At 37.1% G+C, this 19,558-nt stretch overlaps 1 protein-coding gene and 1 long non-coding RNA gene across 5 annotated transcripts in view; one reads left to right on the top strand and one right to left on the bottom strand.

The window, feature by feature from the left end:
• The first annotated feature begins 2,265 nt into the window (after positions 1-2,265).
• Positions 2,266-8,351, top strand: LOC139696460 (uncharacterized). Its single transcript, XR_011702623.1, has 3 exons — positions 2,266-2,346; positions 2,754-2,928; positions 6,022-8,351. It is a non-coding gene; the product is annotated as an uncharacterized lncRNA (long non-coding RNA).
• A 1,099-nt stretch (positions 8,352-9,450) lies between these two features.
• The window catches only part of LOC139696265 (serine/arginine repetitive matrix protein 1-like), a 50,444-nt gene continuing 40,336 nt past the window's right edge, over positions 9,451-19,558 (bottom strand). For all 4 annotated transcript variants that reach the window (XM_071594955.1, XM_071594956.1, XM_071594954.1 and 1 more), the window contains 5 exons: positions 17,696-17,794; positions 17,310-17,485; positions 15,661-15,830; positions 12,544-12,811; positions 9,451-10,442 (listed from right to left, as the gene is read on the bottom strand). In XM_071594955.1, the coding sequence (XP_071451056.1) occupies positions 10,342-10,442; positions 12,544-12,811; positions 15,661-15,830; positions 17,310-17,485; positions 17,696-17,794 (814 nt within the window). In that variant the 3' untranslated portion in view covers positions 9,451-10,341. The remainder of the gene's footprint in view (positions 10,443-12,543; positions 12,812-15,660; positions 15,831-17,309; positions 17,486-17,695; positions 17,795-19,558) is intronic.

Consider the following 19,558-nt stretch of genomic DNA (forward strand, 5'->3'; position numbering starts at 1 on the left):
GGGAATGATAGAAGTCGCGTAGACGGTGCAGCGCTGCTGGGGAAACACGTGGGAACCCACTATGCCAAGCACAGAAATATGTAGTAAAAACAGAACACACACGATTAGATTTGAATAGTTTGACGTTTCGAAAATAAGTTGAGACATGTCTCAAAAGTCGTGGGAAAATGTGACAAGTGGCAGCTGCCACATCAACGTTCAGAAAATAATTTCGATAAATCTAACAATGATACTTCATGTGTGTGTTACCCCTTCACCTTGTAAACTAGACGAGAAGTTGGATAACTAATGAAAACAATTTCTTCAGAATTTTGTTTCTGAGAAAATTAATAATTTTTTATAAACTATTTAGAAAAAATTTAGCACATTGACTCAGACTATCGATGGAAACAAATAACATTCCCAAAACTGTTGGTATGGGATTAAAAATAATGTGAAACATTCAATAACCCATTAGGTAGTAATGATACATTTGCAGTTATCCACACACACTAAAGCTCAAACGGAAAAGCATTCGCTTGCTTTCAAGAACTACGCTGGTTGAAGTGCAAGCACTGAATGCTTTGCAATTGGAATGCTAACAATTTTCAAAAAAAGCATACTCAATCTTTTTCATTGAAAGACCTTACTTGACATGCGCGAGACGGAAATGATAAACTAATTTACAACTTGATTTGTACAGAGAAATAACGTTATTGAGAGCGCATTAATCAAAAAATGGTAGGAAATTAATTCGTGCTCGTTTTACTGTCATGACAAAATCAGAGCATTAAGCTCAGCCAAACTTAGTGAATTCTAACATTGCACCACTGTCTGCGGCAACCGGCGATGAAGGGGGTGTGGTTAAAAACAACCAAAACGAGGGTAACACCGAGCAGTGTGCCGACGGGACTTTTTGACACTGGGAATTGAATAAGACATGATAACGTAAAAAATCAAGGTAGTCAAAAACTATAATCGGGAAGGAAAACGAGCACACGCTACAATGAAATCGACGAAGGGTAAATAAAAAGCAAACAAAGTGATCTAGCACAACGATATACGCTTGTTAATAATGATTTATAACATTCAAAAGTGACAGATATCAAAAGAATACAACACCGCATAAAAACAGTGAAAGGATTGAAGGAACGCGTAGTTAAACGCATTAACTAACTACAAATTGAATGGAAGGAGGAAGAAAGGAAACTATTTAGTGAGATAACAATCGGAAGACAATGGGCATGACGATATTTTTAAAACGCATAGCATACCTAAATCACGACCGGGATCTAAGGTAAACAAATACAACGTGCTGCACAAAAGATATTTCACAGAGCTACATTCAAACTGGATGACCAAGTACCGGATATCATCCGCATGGGCAATTGTAACACTTAATCACATGAAAATTGTTAAGTTTAATAATAGAACGACACTCAAATTACCCCATTGAATTTGTGACACACGAAATAAAGATTCTTTCGGTCTTACCTTGAGATGATTTCGGCGCCAAAAATCACGTCAAATGGTGAAACTTGAGGAATTCTGAATGGCAAGTTAACAATTCGCTTTATTTCCTGCCCGAGAGTATTGAGCACACTCCGATTTCACCAGATTCATTAGAAAAATACAACAACGTTCTTCTCCCAAACAAAAACACTGTCTCACATGCTCACGCGCGCAAACCAACACTACACACAATTACCAACCTCACACGAGACCCCTAGAGCATACTACTGGAACTAAGAGGGTCAATACCCGGGGAGCGTCAATGGAAATCTCCTTCAAAAGCTTATCTAAGGCGCATGCGCCAAACGTGAAGCCATTTAGTTCCAATATAAAGGCGCTATGAGCGTCCTGTTTTTTCTATGCATTCAAATTTGAAAGCTGCGAGAATTTGAGTGACATGTACGACAGCTTTTATGCCTAGGAGGAAGGATGTTGTACTTTCTATGACAATTCAAAATAAATCCTCTACTATCAATTACTGTGAGTTCATATTTAACATCAGCTCGGTCAATATTTCAGGGGCCGAAGTGTATAACTTGTTTCTCCCGAGAAAGGTGAAAGATGATTATCTCTGGAATAAAATCAATTGTTGCCAAAGCCCGTAATTTGCGGAGCAACTGGCAGGAGAATTTATCACGTAGATCCAGCGAGGGGTTCGCTACATTTTGTCCCAGGAGAAAGTGCGTAATTCGACAGTGGTTTGTTAATCCTTTCTGAAGTGAGCTACATTAGGGAGGGGCATTTAATATTAATTTCCGCACTTAGGAGTTATTGCATGAAAGCAATAATGCTTAATTCTCTGGAATAATTTTAACTTTTTTTATTAGCAAAATCTCTTCGTTACCCGTCTCAATGGTAGTGTTATTGTGTCGTGTCTTCTTAAGTTTGTTTATAATTGTAGAATTTCAATTTCATGTAAACAATAACTAGAATGTATGCACTGAGCAGGAATTTATTGATGGGTATTGCTAATTGCGGAAAACGAATCGTAACACCTCTGGTGCAAATGAGTAATATTGCAGCCAATGTAGATGAAGTAGTTACTTTAACTATAGAAATTGTTCTTTTAGGTACCCCTTCTCCTGTATTGTGAACTTGTGCCAAATACCATAGCTAAACATTTGTACCATAATATTATCGTGAAGGGATGAGCGTACCCCTTACCTGGAATAATTCTTTTTTATGATTTTGGGCTATGATAATAGATATCTTACACAGTCTACGTTACAAAAATTTTGAACCTAGATTGTCAATCTTTGCAGGATTCAAGCTATAAACTGTCTCTGAATTTGCATCATCCATGGTGGAGATTCATCTAGCATCAGCTCAGGAGGGGCTGTGGCTCCAATGCCTGATGTTGAGAAAGTTTTGGTTTCTGATGGAGATATTATCAAAGCTGGGGATAATTTACAAATCATGATTTCTATTAAAATGGAAGTAAGTTCTGGGATATACCAATGACAGTTTTTTGTCATTACTTCTTGATCACTGTCAGTCAAGTCACACTGCATTCCATCAATTTTTTTGACATGTAGCAGACTACAAATTTAGTACATTCGTACAATTTTTTAGTCTATTGGCATCTCTAGTGATTTCATAAATGGACTAACATTACGTGCGCACAAAAAAATAGAATATACGGAATTATCATGAATTTTGTGTATTCACATAGCATGCTAATGTTAAGCTAAGGTTAGGGATCATCTTTGCAATGCAAAAATCACACATTTACCGACAAATTGCTGTAAACCAAGCAAAATAGGATTTTTATGACAGTTTGCAGCCTATTATTAAAGTGAAGTGTATGTTTAGAAATCCTGGTCCCTTCAAAATAGCTATTAAAATACAAGTTCTATGAATTGACTGAGAACGTGGAAAGGAAAACAGCACAAACCAGCTCACTTCCCTCGGCAAATGGTATTACTTCGGTCGACTCTTATTTTGTGAAAAAATAAGGAAGAGTAGATTAGTGGAACAGGACAACACAGTAATTGATGTTCTAAAAAAGGGTGATACCACAAATGTTTCACCTATTCAACGCAACTTTAAATGACTATGTCTTGTCAAGTGATTGGAATGAAGGATATTAAACATATTTTTATGAAATGAGATAAAATGATAGCTAGATACAATGAAAAATATGGGCATTACCATAAGTAAGATCATGTATGCAGCATTTTTCAAATAAAAATAATATTCCTAAGAATATTTACACTCATTTTGGAGAGAGAATCCTATGTAGAAGAAATTGTATATATTTAGGTGTTTACCTAACTAAGGAACTTGTTTGGGGAGTTTAAGTTGATAGTAAACGTGTAAGGCATAAAAATAATAAGAACGGAAAAAACATTTGGAAAAAATTTTTGTTTTTAAATAGAAGTATTGTTGACTGAAAGCAGTGAACTGGAGGGTTGTTTGAGCACTTCCCATCAAATATTAGGAGTTTTAAAGAGTAAGGTAGCCATGGAAAATTGGATTGCTTGGTAAACTTTACAATCACTGTGAGAGATAAAGGATTGTAAGTGATGTGAACAGTGGCAAGTGGGACTGGGAAATTGTGTAATGCTTGACAGTGCATGATAATGAAGGGGCGTGATCTTGGTCAGTGCATTGCTGGGTGGTAATGACTTGGTATTAATTTAGATAACCTTAGTATATAGCAGCTTAGTGTTGATTTTTTTTATAAATGCTCCAAATTTTTTAAGTTTGATTATGATGCTAGGCATTTGTCTCCAGTCAGTTGTCCAATGCTGTACCCCTGGACTACCGTCACCCTTTAAAAAGAAATATTGGGTGCATATTGGAACACCATCCTTACATCCTAACTGGTGTGATATTTGAAGTATTCATAGTGAGATATATCACTAATTATAATCATCTCAACAGTTTCTTGATAATGTGCCACTGTACTTCATTATAGTACACATGTCATGAAATAGGTATTCATTGGTAATTAGATAATTAACCTAGGAATTTTTCATAAAAACATGGTCAATATGACCATCAAAACATGTTTAATTGCCAATATTTACCTTTCAATAACATTAGACATCCAAACATTCAACCTGCATCAAAAATTTCATGGTTGCCTAAACAATATTATACTCGTACACTGTAAGCTCCTCGTCTTCCAGGATTTATTCAAGGTAAGGCCATTTTTGGAATACACTACAATCATTACATTACCGAGAAGTCAACATTTTTCGAATATACAAGGGTAATCCCAGAAGTACCCGACCCAACAAAGAAAACACAAAACTTAGGAAAAAAATGTATTTATTTTTCAACATAATCCCCTTTCAGCTCTATACACTTTTCCCAGTGATGTTCAATAAGTTCGATACCCTTTTTATAATAAGTCTTGCTCCTTAAAATAGCCATTAACTGCCGACATCACTTCTTCACGGTTGGAAAATCTTTGACCTCCGAGCTATTTTTTCTAATTTGCAAACAGGAAATAATTCAAGGGGGCTAAATCTGGAAAATAGGGTGCATGAGGTAGCAATTCAAACTTTAATTCATGAATTTTGGCCATTGCAATAATGGATTTGTGAACTGGTGCATAGTCTTGATGAAACAACACTTTCTTCTCAGCCAAATGCAGCCACTTTTGCTTGATTTCTTCACTCAAACATTGCAATAAATTCACATAATACTCGCCGTTGATAGTTTTCCCTTTTTCAAGATAGTCAATGAAAGTTATCCCTCATGCATCCCAAAAAACCAACACCATGATCTTGCCTACAGATGAAACAGTCTTCGCCTTCTGTGGAGCCGGTTCTCCCTTATGAATCCATTGTTTTGATTGTTCTTTTTTCTTGGGTCTGAATTAATGGACCCATGTTTCATCCATGGTTATGAAGCAGTGCAAAAATTCTGCTTTGTTGCTGTGAAACTTTGCTAAACCCTCAATTGAAACATCTTCACGACACTGGTTTTGCTCGAGTGTGAGCAAACGCAGCACCCATCTTGCACACAGCTTTCTCATGTCCAAATTTCAGTTAATGTGCGATGTACTGCTCTTTTTGAAATGCCTACTATGTCAGCTAGCTCACTTTCAGTCAAAGATCATTCAGTGTCACTTTGTGGATTTTTTTCACTGTTTCTGGAATCGTCACCTCATTTGGTCGACCCATGGGGATGCTCGTCTTGACAGCTCGTACGGCCTCGTTGAAACTCTGCTACCCAATATTTTACTCCTGCAAACGAAGGAGTAGACTCAGCCAGAGTAGAACCCAGTTCAGCTTTTATATTTGTTGGGCTGGGCTTTTTTTGTATTTGATGATTTCTATACCAACATGGTATATAACTGAAGTCCAAACCTCATCCTTGAACATAGGAAAATAGTGCGCCTATTTCCCAAGTGGTGGAATTCTCAAGCAACCCTCAAAAAGAAATTAAGTTCAAAATATCATCCTTGAGATCCAGGAAACCCACACGTATCCCTTTCGATGGCATACAAAGGATTCTGAAGCCTTTTATTGATTTAAAAAAATGTTAAATTGAAGTATATACATCCTGTCTCCACAGGTATTAGGTGCTATCGGAGGATAGCCCTGTGGTATCTGCAGCCCCTATTTCTGCTCCCGTGAGAGACCTCCCAGAAGGAACCGTAAGAGTGAGAAGGGGTGCATTCTAGTGATATGCTGCTGTAACTTCAGAAGTGAAATGGTCCTATTGCAGGAGAGGGCAGTCCATGAGGGTAAGAGCCAGTACCTGATTTATTCCAAGTGCTGATGTGCATCCCCAGGTGACGAAGGCGGTTGGAGTGGTGGCTGCAGGTTGTGGCTCATGTTGGCATCAACGATGCCGTGGACTTGAAGAGATTCTGGATTCCTTCAGGGAATTGAACTTGGAAGTCAAGTGGATGGGTGCTGTCGAAGGGGGTTTATGTGATGCTCTCTATCTACAGCCTTATCCTGAGGATTGATCGTGGATGTCTGGTTTGGAGCCAAGGAAGGATGCCCCAATATCCCTGCTGCTTCCTTCGTTGACCTTCAGCTGGCGATCCAATTCATGTAGGAACCCCCTCAGTCTTTCAGTCTTCTTTGCAAAATTATGTATCTTTAAATGAAATTAGTTAGTGCTAGCTTTAGTTCATTTAACACCAATCAGATAGCATCGGATGGAAAATTTTATAAGGGATTCATTTTGAAGATGGAAATGTTCTTCATTAAAATTAAAAAAAAACCTTAATGTCAAGAAAACATTTTCTGCATTGGTAATTGATTGCTGAAATAAAAAACATCATTTTCCACATTTTCCCCACCGCTCACCCGGCCCAGATGCTCTCAGCCCTAAATTTATTCGCAATTGCGCTTCATCCCTCTCACAACCTTTAGCCATCTTGTTTAATCGCTGTTTTTCCCTAGGAACCTTCCCTCCTCAATGGAAATGCGCTAATATAATTCCAATACATAAAACAGGTCCCAAGAATGATGTTTCAAACTATCGCCCTATATCATTGCTTCCAATCCTGTCTTCCGTTTGTGAACGCATTATTCTCAACAGGATTTATTATTTCACCTCTCCCTTTTTATCTCCTCGGCAGCATGGTTTCCTCCCAGGCAGATCATGCCTGACAAATCTCACTGTCTTTCAGCACCACGCCGTCATGGCAATAGACAAATCAAGTCAACTTGATGCCATCTACCTTGACTTCTCCAAGGCTTTCGACGCCCTGCATCATCAACTCCTCCTTCATAAACTCAGCCAACAGTTCGGCATTCATGGTATGTTCCTTAGCCTTCTCTCTACCTTTCTCACCCACAGAACTCAGCGTGTGATACTCTCGGATGCTTCTTCCTCCTGGTCTCCTGTCACGTCTGGGGTTCCCCAGGGCAGTCCTTGGGCCATATCTTTTCAATTTATTCGTTAATGATCTTCCTTCCCAACTCCTTTCCTCCCAGGTCCATACACTTCTCTATGCTGATGATTGCAAGATCTACAAGCAAATTAATAACATATCTGACTGTACTCACCTTCAACTTGCCTTACATAAAATTTCCCTATGGTGTGATACCTGGAGGCTTAACTTAAACCCTGGAAAATGCAACATCATGACTCTTGCTCTGAAAAAAAACCCCTTGATGTTTAACTACTCAATTAATTCAACTCCCTTAAATCGAGTAACAGCCATTAAAGACCTTGGCGTTCTAATTGACCAGAAACTAAATTACTCCGGCCACATACAGACTTTAAAAAATAAAGCAATGTCCCTACTAGGCCTTCTTTACCGCTTCACAGAAATTAAAGATCCAATTGCACTCCATTCGTACTTCTCATTAATTGTCCTTCCCATCGTATCATATTGCTCCCCCATTTGGTCCACATCATCCCCAACTAACCTTAAATCCCTTGATTGCATCTCTCACTTCTTTACCAAAATAGTCCAACACCGAGTCCCACATTACCGCAATATGTCCTCAAATGCTGTTCTGTCTTCCCTATCCATTTCTAGTCCCCAAAGCTGCAGACTTAAAGCTGATTTAAAACTCCTCTACAAGACCCTAAACTCGGCTATTGATTGCCCTGAACTGCTATCTTTCTTTAACTTCAGAATACCAACCCGATCCACCCGCACCCACTCCCTACTCCATCTGCCTATTCCTAGAATATCTCTCACTAAGCATTAACTGTTATTTCGCCTCTCCTCCCTTCTAAATTCACTCCCTCACACTGTCGACCCCTTTAACCTATCATGCAAAAACTTCACCACCCAAGCTTTATCCCACCTTTCAGTAAATTAAAATTTTCCCCTGTCCATGCTTGGTTCTCGTTGTTATTGTTATACTGTTATTGTCTTTTGTCCTCTTTTATGTTTGTTATATTTTTCACTGTAAATTGGCGCCACTGCTGTATGTGAACAATGTTTTAAAATAAAAAATAAATAAATAAAATTAATATCCCACTGCATTTTCCCCTTGACATAACCTACTTTACTCTCCCTCCACCCCTACCTTTATTCCTCTCCCAGCAATTTCCACCATCATATAGAGCTGATCCAAATTTGTTTACGATTCAACTGCACCTGATGAAGTCTTAATGGGTGAAGGCATTGCTGGTCAAGATTTTTTTTCTAAATTGTGCTATGGTACTAACAAAGATTATTTTAATTTTGCGACCATGTCCTGTAGCCAGAGTCACACCTGCAACCTTCTTATTTCACACCTACCGCACTTACTTTCCAATTCACTCAGCAATGTTTGCAATCCCTTGACTGACTAACTAAAGCTTGATCATCAGTAAAACTAACTGATTTAATGAATTCCCTGCTAATTTCCTTTCATACATTTCCTCCACATATACATTGAAAAGCACAGGTGATAATGGACACCTGTCCTCATTATACGGTCCATCCAGACTCTCCATCCCCTACCTGAGCAGTCTGAAACATTTACAGATGGTGGATAAGTTGGCTAACCTTCTCATTTACTTTAATCTATTCCTTGCGATATATTCATTACTTCTACACAATTTTCTCTGTCAAATGCCTTTTTGAAATCTCTGATTTTATTGTTCCTTTTTATTAGTGGCATCATTACTGCTATGGCATCACCCACGTCTCTAACCTTCCTGAATCCAGACTGATCATACCTTAAGTATTCACCTGCCCTGTTCCTCATTCACTTGAACCTGAGAACCAATTTAGCTGCCAGCAAAGTCAACCTTATTGTCCCAAGTTCTCACATACGGCTGCCTTTCTTATATTGGGATATTAACCATCACCAATCTGATGGAATTTTCTGGCCAAGTGGTGGTTCTTTACCGCACCCTATTCCTCAACCATTATTGGATAGTAAATGACCTAATTATTAATGCCATAATATGTAATTGGTTATCATCATCAAGGAGGTAAAATGGATAAGATTTCCTGGTTAAGATCAATCATATTTTAAATAAGACTCAAGTAATGAGGCAAACTACATAGAAACATTTTTATTAAATATTCTACACAGACCACTTAATAATGTGTGTACTCAGTCTTCAATGAGCACACTTGAAAGAGTAATGATGCACATGAAATGTGGTCAAAAATGAAAAGATGACATGAAGATTTTACATAACTAAATTACTTACAAAAATACATAGGAACACAGAAACATTTTTAGATCAGGTATTACAAATTCCTCTCCACAACTGGTACGCAATTATAAAACAATTAAATACAAATGTACAAGGAACACTTATAAAGATGCTTCACAATGCTGTGATAACATTGCAATACAATATGCCTATGAATTTAATCAGGTTAACCATGAACAAGTTCATAGAACTGGATCATGCAACATTAAAATTCATAGGTCTCACTAGGAAAATTTGTGTATTGTTCCACTTAATCAAAAACTTGATTACAAACATTTAAAAAAAAAATCTCCATTGACTATATGGAAATAAAACATGTACAATTCATATTATTCGCAATATGGGCAAAGATGATGAAACAATGTTTTCATAATATTTTAACATATATATGTAACTAGAAAGTAAATTGAATGTTGCTTGGGTAACAAGTAATGTCTAACTTGTAAAAAAAAGTCAAAATATATTTACAAGAATAGCAAAAAAACATAAAACTGCTTTTAACAAAGATTGTTTTAAAATTTACCAAAAAATAATTTAAAGCACAGCCAATTTTTTCCAAAGACAGGTCGACTTGGGGACCAAATAGTTCAAATTTATATTATCAACAAAATAGCTGCAATGCACATAAAATAAATTTCTGAATAGGGAATCATAATAGTTCCACTCGAAAATCTATCATGAAATAATCCCTAATATTTAAAATAAAAACAAGTATTCTTAACAGTCAATTTGCAGCAATACTCTTGGAGAATTCAAATCTCCACACTATTTCTTCTTGTCACTTGTACTTGTAGGTCTGTTCTCATCTGAAGATAGGTTCTCGAACATATCATGTTTCCATAGGCTTGGTGATGTGGCCTTACCACCTGTAAAGGCAAACAAGCAAATCCTTCAAAATGATTTAACTTCATAAAATATCTAAAACAAGAAGTCCTAAACTATAATATAGCATGCGAGGTGATGAGAACCACCAAAATTACCTAAAACATAAGCTACATAATTACATATTTGAAGAATTACCACAAAACAGCCCATTCGTAAACACTATCACTTTCATAACATCAGAAGTAACTCATTGATCCCTTGAGAATATCGACCTTTCACTCTCATAAATAAGGAATTTCACAATTCAACAGCAATAAGAAAAAAATTGAAAAATAAAAGCCCAACTATTTAATGGCAAGTAATGACATTTAGAATACATCCATTCAGTAAACGTATAAACAAGCATTTGTGCGTGCATATATATATATATATATATATATATATATATATATATATATATATATATATATATATATATATATGTGTGTGTGTATGAACATGTGTGTGTATGTATATATTATATACACAAACCAACACACGTATATGAATCATATGTATATCTATCTTTCCCATTGACTTCACGATGGAGAGATGCCCGCATGATGTCAATGCAGCAATGAGATCACTAATCAAGAGGAATATTAGCATACAATCATGACTGTGTGTATTTGCCTGTTTTGTAGATTTAAAAAAGGTGTTTGATAGAGTGGATTGGAAAAACTAATGAGTTTATTGCAGAAAATGGAAATAATTTAAGGGACAGGAGGCTAATCTACAATCTGCACATGTCTCAGACTGCTAAGGTGCAGGTGGGGAATGGGGAGTCCAGATGGGCAGTGTAAGAAAGAGGTGTAAGGCAGAGTTGCCCATTGTCACCAGTGCTGTTCAACAAATATTTAGAGGAAATGATTAAAGAGGCATGAGAGGAACTGGAGGTAGGAATGAAAATGGGCGGGGAACTCATAAAATCAGCAAGGTTCGCTGAAGACCAAGCTCTATTTTGCCAGTCAGCCAAAGAGTTGCAAGCATTGCTGAGTGAATCGGAAATTCAGTATGACAGATATGGGATGAGAATCAATATTAATAAAACCAAGGTCATGCGATTTTCCAGAATGAAAAAGGCTAAGCTTTACATTAGAATAGGAGGGCAAAAACTAGAGCAGGCAGAACAGTTTACGTATCTAGAAGTGTTTAGGACCAACACGGTCAAAGCAGTAGGGATGTAAGGAGGAGAATCATGCTAGGCAGAGGCTTTCACAAGGAGGAGGGAGTTGATGACAGGGATGTTGAGTGAGAATATTAACAAAAGACTCATAAAAACTTTGATATGGGGCTTAGCTATGTATGGCACGGAAACGTGGTCACTGAAGTAAAATGATAGAAGCAGATTGGAGGCTTTTGAAATGTGGGTTTGAAGAAGAATGGAGAAGGTGAAATGGACCAAAAGGAAAACAAATGAGGAAGTACTAAAAATGGTGGGCAAAGGGAGGGGTTTGTTGGGAGAAATCCTAAACAGCCAACAAAAATGGATGATGGGCATATTGATCAGCAGCTGGATGCTGAAGACTCTAATAGAATGTTAGGCAAGCGAGGAAAGGGCAGGAAAAGGATAGGGATGTTAGACGGTATGAAGGAAGTACTCCGAGATGAAGAGGGACTGGATGTAGAGTAGCTTACTGTATTGCGTTTTGTTAGGAGCCACAGAATATTTATTTGGTAGTTGTGTCCATCCAAAACATACCTTTACCGGTAGATTACTTCAGAAAAAAATTACACATATATGTAATTATGTAACTTTCATTGTAAATTTCTAATTCAAATGGAATGACAGGAATGCCATATGGTTTAGGAAGAACATATAACATCCTTTGGCACCAATAATGTGCTCAATATAATTATATCAATCAGGTAAAACAATACATCAAACACTACACATCACATCCAGCACAGCAACAAAATCAATGCTGCAATAGGCACATCAATTCTGGCCACTGTACATGTCATCTTCTAAAGCCAGGTCTAGGGAAAGAAACTTATATTGGTGCATGGATAATAGAATGACTTAAAAAATGCAGAAATTCACAAGCCAGAAATATTGGGCTTCACGGGACATGACGTTGTGACCCATGAAGATACACTTACGTGAGTTATTACTGCTCCCACCCATCTCTGGAGCACCAGTGTCAACAGCTCTCCTAATCCGTCCACCTCTTATATACCCTTGGTTTGGCCCAGTACCCCCTGCGAAGAACCCTCTGCCCCTGCCTCTGCCCCTACCCCTTGCATTGTATCCCCTTCTGAACATCCTGCCCCTTCCTCTTCCTATTGAGCCAGAGAAACGGCCACTCCTGCCCACCCTGGGACCACCACCTCTGCCCAATCGCAACCACTCCTCATCTCGGTTATCATGCTTCAAAAATTAAAGGTGCACAATTTCACATTACAATGAAATCAATGTTAAGTACCTCTCATATTACAATTATACTTCTACATAATGCAAACCACTTCAAGAGCAACAAAACTTGCATAACATTCATTCATGCACATGGAAAGAACAATACAAGACTCAACATATTTCTCAGAAAAAAATTAAAACTTTTTCCTCACAAGTAATACTGTTTTTGCATTAATGTTGCAAATTTTATTCACATTGGCAGGTTAGAAAAAAAGGACATTTAAAGATTCTGGGCCACTAAATTTAATTAAACGAGAGATTGAAAATTATGATGCAACACTTCACAGAAGACATTTCAAAGGAGTGCAATTTGAGGAAAATAAAATTTGGTATCTTTCTAAAGAGTTTCAGTTAAAAAGATTGAAAAACTAACAAGTTAAATCATGTAATACTTAGGAGCAAATTTGAAATCCTCTAACACTTTTCATAAGAGTTTTGAAACAACTGGAGTAAACTACAGGAATAATTATAATACTTTGAACAAAAATATTTTAGCATGAAAAATCAGAAATATTTATCAGGAAAATGAGAAAAGAAGTTAGTAGAATGGAATATGACAGTAACTGCATACAGCATAAAATTACACAAATGTGCTATAAGACTATCAAAAAAGATACGAGAATTAGACCTTAGGTAAGATCAGCTGCACTTATTTTTGTTTAACATTAACCCGAAAACAGCAGTTTTTGGCCTTTACATCGGAATATTAATAATGATATTTATAACAATGTACACCATTACAAAAATCCAAGCCCTAAGTAGAGGAAAAGCCACCCAGGCCATGACCTGGGGGTTGGCAGATGAGGATGTTATCTCACTGCCAATGAGCTGACTAAAGAAAACAGTGTTTACTACTGTCAGCATGAATCAAATTGACAGCTTTAGGAACATTTCAAACATATGAGTAAGATAATAATATCCACATGAAACATTACTCATAGACACCGAGCAAATTACCCTGACAGAAAAAATTGAGTCCACAAGCTGATCTGAAGATAAAGAATTACCGCACACTGTTCTGTAACTGTAGAAAATAAGTTCAAAAATAGCATTTGTAGTTCCTATATCATTAGAGATGTAACTTCCATGACGAATAAACCTAACTCTCATATATAGCTCCAATAGCTCAACATATACAGGGTCGCACCAAAAAGTGGTAGGACTGATTTTCTCTGGCGCGAACGGAGCGGTGGAGGGGGGTCTGCCTAGCAGGGTAAGGTTGAGGGGGCTCTTAGCAACAGACTGACACCAACCTCAGTCGCCTGCAGGCTGTCATTGAGTGAGGACACCGTTTTTAGTGAAGGTTTAGGAAGGTAGAAGGTTTTTGTCCGCGTCGAAAAACAAAATGAATCTGAATTTAAAGCAACGTTATTCCGTGAAGTTTTGTGCGAAACTCAGGAAGACGGCAACTGAGACCCTCGATATGATCAAGCAGGCTTATGGGGACACTGCCTTAAGCCGTTCCACAGTATTTGAGTGGCACAAGTTGTTTAAAAAGAGGGTAGGGAGCTCGTTGAAGACGACCATCGCTCCGGACGGTCGTTGACGGCAAGAACCGACACGAATGTGGACAGAGTGAGGACACTCCTGAACACAGACCGACGCTTAACCAGTGAAGAAATTGCAGACCAGTTGGGTCTGTCTGCATCCAACGTCCAATGCATTATTTCACAGGATTTGGCCATGCGCAAGGTGTGCGCCAAGATGGTGCCGAAAATTCTGCCATGGCGCACTCGTCGTCAGACAGCTCCTGGCCAAATACGGCGTTGCCACGTTGCCGCACCCGCCCTATTCTCCCGATCTGGCACCACCGGACTTCTTCTCCTTCCCCCTGATGAAAAGACAGCTCAAGGGACGACGTTTTGACTCAATAAAGGCCGTTCAAGAGGCTTCGACGAGGGTCATCAACGGCATCCCCAAAGAAAATTTCCAGCGGGCGTACGGGGAATGGGAGCAATGTTATACTAAGTACGAAGCAGCTCAAGGAGCATACTTTGAAGATTTTTAAGTCGATGTAAGTATATCGTCAATAAAATTCTTGTAAAAAAATCAGTCCTACCACTTTTGGGTGCGACCCTGTAGCTCAGGGTAGCTCCAATTTTTTGCATGAACATAAGAGCCTCCCTTTAATTATTTAGAAATATGACTTGGTATTTCAGCTCAGGCATCAGAAATGGATGATTTGCATTAAATCACTACATAATATCAGAGAACACAAGTTATTCTCAACTGTTGTGAGGACATCTGTTAACATACAGTGACATACAATATTTGATGAATGGTGTTAGATTGATTTCAGATTTCTTTATGCCCTTATTTCATTATCATCAGCCCATAAACATTGCAGATGGAAAATTCATCACATTCCAATTTCATAACCAAATAGTCCTTTTTTTATCCGACTAAACACCATTATTTAACAATTAATCAAGAGTTTAATCTATAGTGTGCCATACGTAAATGTTTACTTTTGTAGAAAAATTTGTCAAGCTAATTTAAAAAAATGCAGAATTAATGAAAAATACCCATAAAAACATTTTATTTATAATAATTTTCTGAAAATAAATAAAACTTATATTCGAGAATATAACATAAAAATAACAATTATTCAATGTCTATTTACATTTATAGCCAACAAAAAAAGTCACTTTCAAGACTATTAACCATCAAATCATCTTTTGCACAACAAAAATGACATTGCCAGTCAGATAATACAGTTTGAAGCAAACGTAAAAGCTAGCTTCCAACTCGCCAGAGTCAAAATCTCAACTGTTCTATTTACACCTTACTGTGGTAAACATTACCTCATAATAGGCCCTTCCCTTGGGCACATATTCGGGATTGCCATCCCAACTTGGAATTGAAGAGGAGCTGCTTTTGTTGTGAAAGCTGCTTCTAGACTGAAAATCTTCAGTGATCATTTCTTGTTCAGGTGGAATGACTGAATGGTGCCCACCTCCATGTTCATTAGGCTCTGTATTGATCAAAGGAAAACACAGAAGATGATGCATTTCCTTACAAAATCACTAGCTGCTACACAATCTCCTTATGACTTTCATATTTAACCTATTATTCTTTCCAAATTTCAGTTAGATCTTTGATGGCCTACAGCATCATCAATCTCAAAATGCCAGCCACCCATATGATTTTTTTAGGGTCCAGAACTGATGAAAACCACTTGGGACTTGGTACCGTATGGTGGATGTTCCAAGCATTCCCAATGAAATGTTCGTAACAGCTACTGCATTTGTCTTGCTAAAACATGTGACTGGTTGACTTACCCTCACACAAATTTAGAAAATGAAATATTTTGCCACAATTTAAGTACATGCTGCAGTGAAATGAATGGTTCTTCATCAGATAATTAATAAGAATATGAAATTAATCTTAAAATCCGAAAAAATAGTGGTTTTGATTTTAACCCAAAACGACTTCTGTCTTTCCAATCAGCATGAAAGCTATGATGAAAATTGTTCAAGTGCCATAGGGAATTATGCTGGAATCAACAGAAACTATTCAGCAGTTGAAAAATATTCTTTACAAAGTATGCATTACCATCTGAAAACCAACATATTCCACTGAAATTGGGTAACTTCTAATGACACGCTCAAGACTGCAGAATCCCAAGACCTACAAACAAAAATACTCAACCACCTATTAAATACAAACACTTTGTGGTACAGTTTCAAATATCCCTCCTCTTTGAGTTTAATAACTACAGAATGGAGACACAAACGCACGAGAACATCATTACTTCTTCGTAAAAAAATTAGAAATCAAAACAGGGAGGGATGAAAACAGATTCCCTGAGGGGGGAGCAAAATGAGAGACGAGCCCTGGTTACCTTCCATCTAGTGGACCCTGTTTGGCTAAAAGAATGGCACACCCTGGACATGAAGTTAACAAAGAGGGAAGAGGAAATGACAAAATGTCAACAAATCGTTGATTTTTTTAAGAGAGAGAGAGTTCAGGGCCCATTTGCCTAACTGCCTCAATCCTTTTACTTTCTGCTCCCGAATCCTGTTGTTGCATGACAATTTTCACAAAATTAGTCTCGTTACCTTCTTACCACAAAGCCCACATTAACAATTACATTTCATATATTCAAGGTATTTAAACTACTAGATGTAGATTTCAGATGGTCCCTAGTGGTTATTATCTTCTACATACCATGAGAATATCCTTTTGTTTGCCCACCTTTTCTTTTTTAAATATTTCTTCATTCTTTCCGAATTTTTCTGCCTACCCTGTGGCTGCCTATAAATCCTATTCCCTTCCTTCCTATACTCCACTTACCAAACATTCTCCTGCCCATTACAGCCTCCAACATTTTCATACATCGTGATATTTTCTCCTCCTACTTCTCAGAATTTCCATGGGAACTCCCACTCTTACATAAAAAAATATTTTACTAAGACATGAAATTGGTAATTGTAAGAAATGCTGGGCTTACCCCTATGCCTTTGCTCTGGAGGGCCATCACCAAGGCGATGACTGACAGCATAAGCTCTCTCGCTGGATACCTTGGAGTGAATAATAGGTACGTCTTCTCCGACATGGTAATGACTAAGAGCACGGTGATTAGAAGTGCGCTTCTCTTTGATTCGCATCCGTAAATCACTTGATTGTCTGTAAAATAATCACAATCAATCATCATCAGTGTCAGCTGTGGAATGCATTCATCATATTCCTCGTTATCAAGAACAAACTTCACGAGCCTTTAATTACAAACTTCTCTAGTAAAATCCCCAGATCTTGCCAAATATATTTCAATGAATTACTATGTTCTTTAATTTTTTTAAATACTGGATTTAAAAAAAACATAGATACAACACATACCCATCTGAATCAGTCCTTGATTCTTGATTTCCCCTTTTATATGTACCATCATCGCGGCGCCGATATTCAAGCTCAATACGGAGATCATCTCCACGTCTCCTATAAAGGAGAAATACCATGAGGTGTAAACATGTTCTAACCAAAATTGGCAATGGGGTTTTTAAAAGATTCCAATGATGTAATTATAAATTCATAATCAGGGAAGTCTAAAATTCTTATTGTTACTGAGATAAAATATGAATATCATTAAGTGAGTTACTTATGTTTTCACTGAATCTTAAGATAATAAAAAAATATAATTTTCACGCCAAACTTCACATTAGGATATTTCACAAAATAATGCGGTGATCTAAAAGTAATTTTAGAGACAACTGGAGAAGAGAAAGGCAAAATATTTCCTTCAAAAAAATAACATTTACCCATTGCAAAAAGACAACTAATTCCAAACGGACAGGGCAAAAAATATAACATTTTATTTACCAGTGTTCCCCACTGTGATGACTCAAAAATAGAGTGAACATGTGCACCTAATTTAATTTGCATACATTTTCATCAGAAGAAACATTACAAGTAATTATGAGGCTTCTTTTCAATATTATATCTATGAAAATTCTGATATTCTTTGCACTGGCTTTGAGCAATACTTTTAATACCTCAACTTAATATTAGCAAGTGGTTTAAAGCAAATTGACAGGCAGAGATTTAAGGATTACACTATAATTTCTATCAATGTGAAGTATTATACAAATGGATTTGATGGTTTTGAGGCTCTATTTTGAGAAATTTCATGATCACTGAATAAATAAAACTTAGCATATTTTCACACAAAAAACTATATACTACAACTGGTTTCGATGCACATGCAACATCATTAGGTATAAAATCTCATATATGGCCAGGAAATATATATACTCTTACTAGAAGGGGAGGTGGGCTATATGTAAGAAAATTTGCGGCGAGAAGGGTTAATCAACTTGAGTAATTTTTCATCATAGGGTAACCAATTTAACAGAAGTTAATATGAATAAAGAGATAAAACTGCTGGAAAAAGACTTTAAAAATATGTTCCTAACATTCCAATTGGCCACAAAGAATTAGAAAATCAAACCGTAGACTATTGTTGCCTTAAAAACTAGCAAATATGGCCGTAAAACCTTTTTACTCATAATATATCCTCTATAATTAAATAAAAATGTCCCAATAAAAAAAGCACATCCACAGGAGTTAGATTAGTAGTGAAAGACCACTGATATAATTACCTAATATTAGAAAAAAGCAGACAAGGGCAACTCAATTGTGGTGATGAACAAATCTCTGGACAATGAAAATTGCTACTACTTCATTAAAAGCTACCAAATAATGAGACTACCAAGTGATCCTGCCTCCAAAGTTTCAAAGAGCAATGAAAAAAGCTCTTTTGCTGACCCTACAATTTTTAAGCCCAGTGAAGTGTACAAAGTGACAATGATGAACCCCAAGGCTCCCAGATTTTATGGTCTTCCGAAAATTCAAAAAACTAATGTGCCCATCAGATGAATGGTTACCAGTGTAGCTGAACCAAAGAGGAAATATTCAGGTGCTCAACACTCATTTCTAAAAGATTTTGTGTCCCAACTGAATTATGTATGGAGCAATTTATTTTCAATTCAATGATGAATACTATGGGCAATGGGCTCACCTCTCCTGGTGAACCTATTTATGGATGAACTGCAAAAAATCCTTTCCAAAAAGTACTCCTTTTCAAAATTTATTTATTGCTGGTACAGGTATGTTGATAATGTATTTGCAGTGTGGACTGGTATGGAGAGACAGCTGGACATTTTTGAGCACTTCAAACACCCAGGGTAATGATATAAATTTCAC

Source organism: Hetaerina americana, unplaced genomic scaffold, assembly GCF_022747635.1.
Source record: "Hetaerina americana unplaced genomic scaffold, ioHetAmer1.1.p SCAF_7, whole genome shotgun sequence".
Lineage (NCBI taxonomy): Eukaryota > Metazoa > Arthropoda > Insecta > Odonata > Calopterygidae > Hetaerina > Hetaerina americana.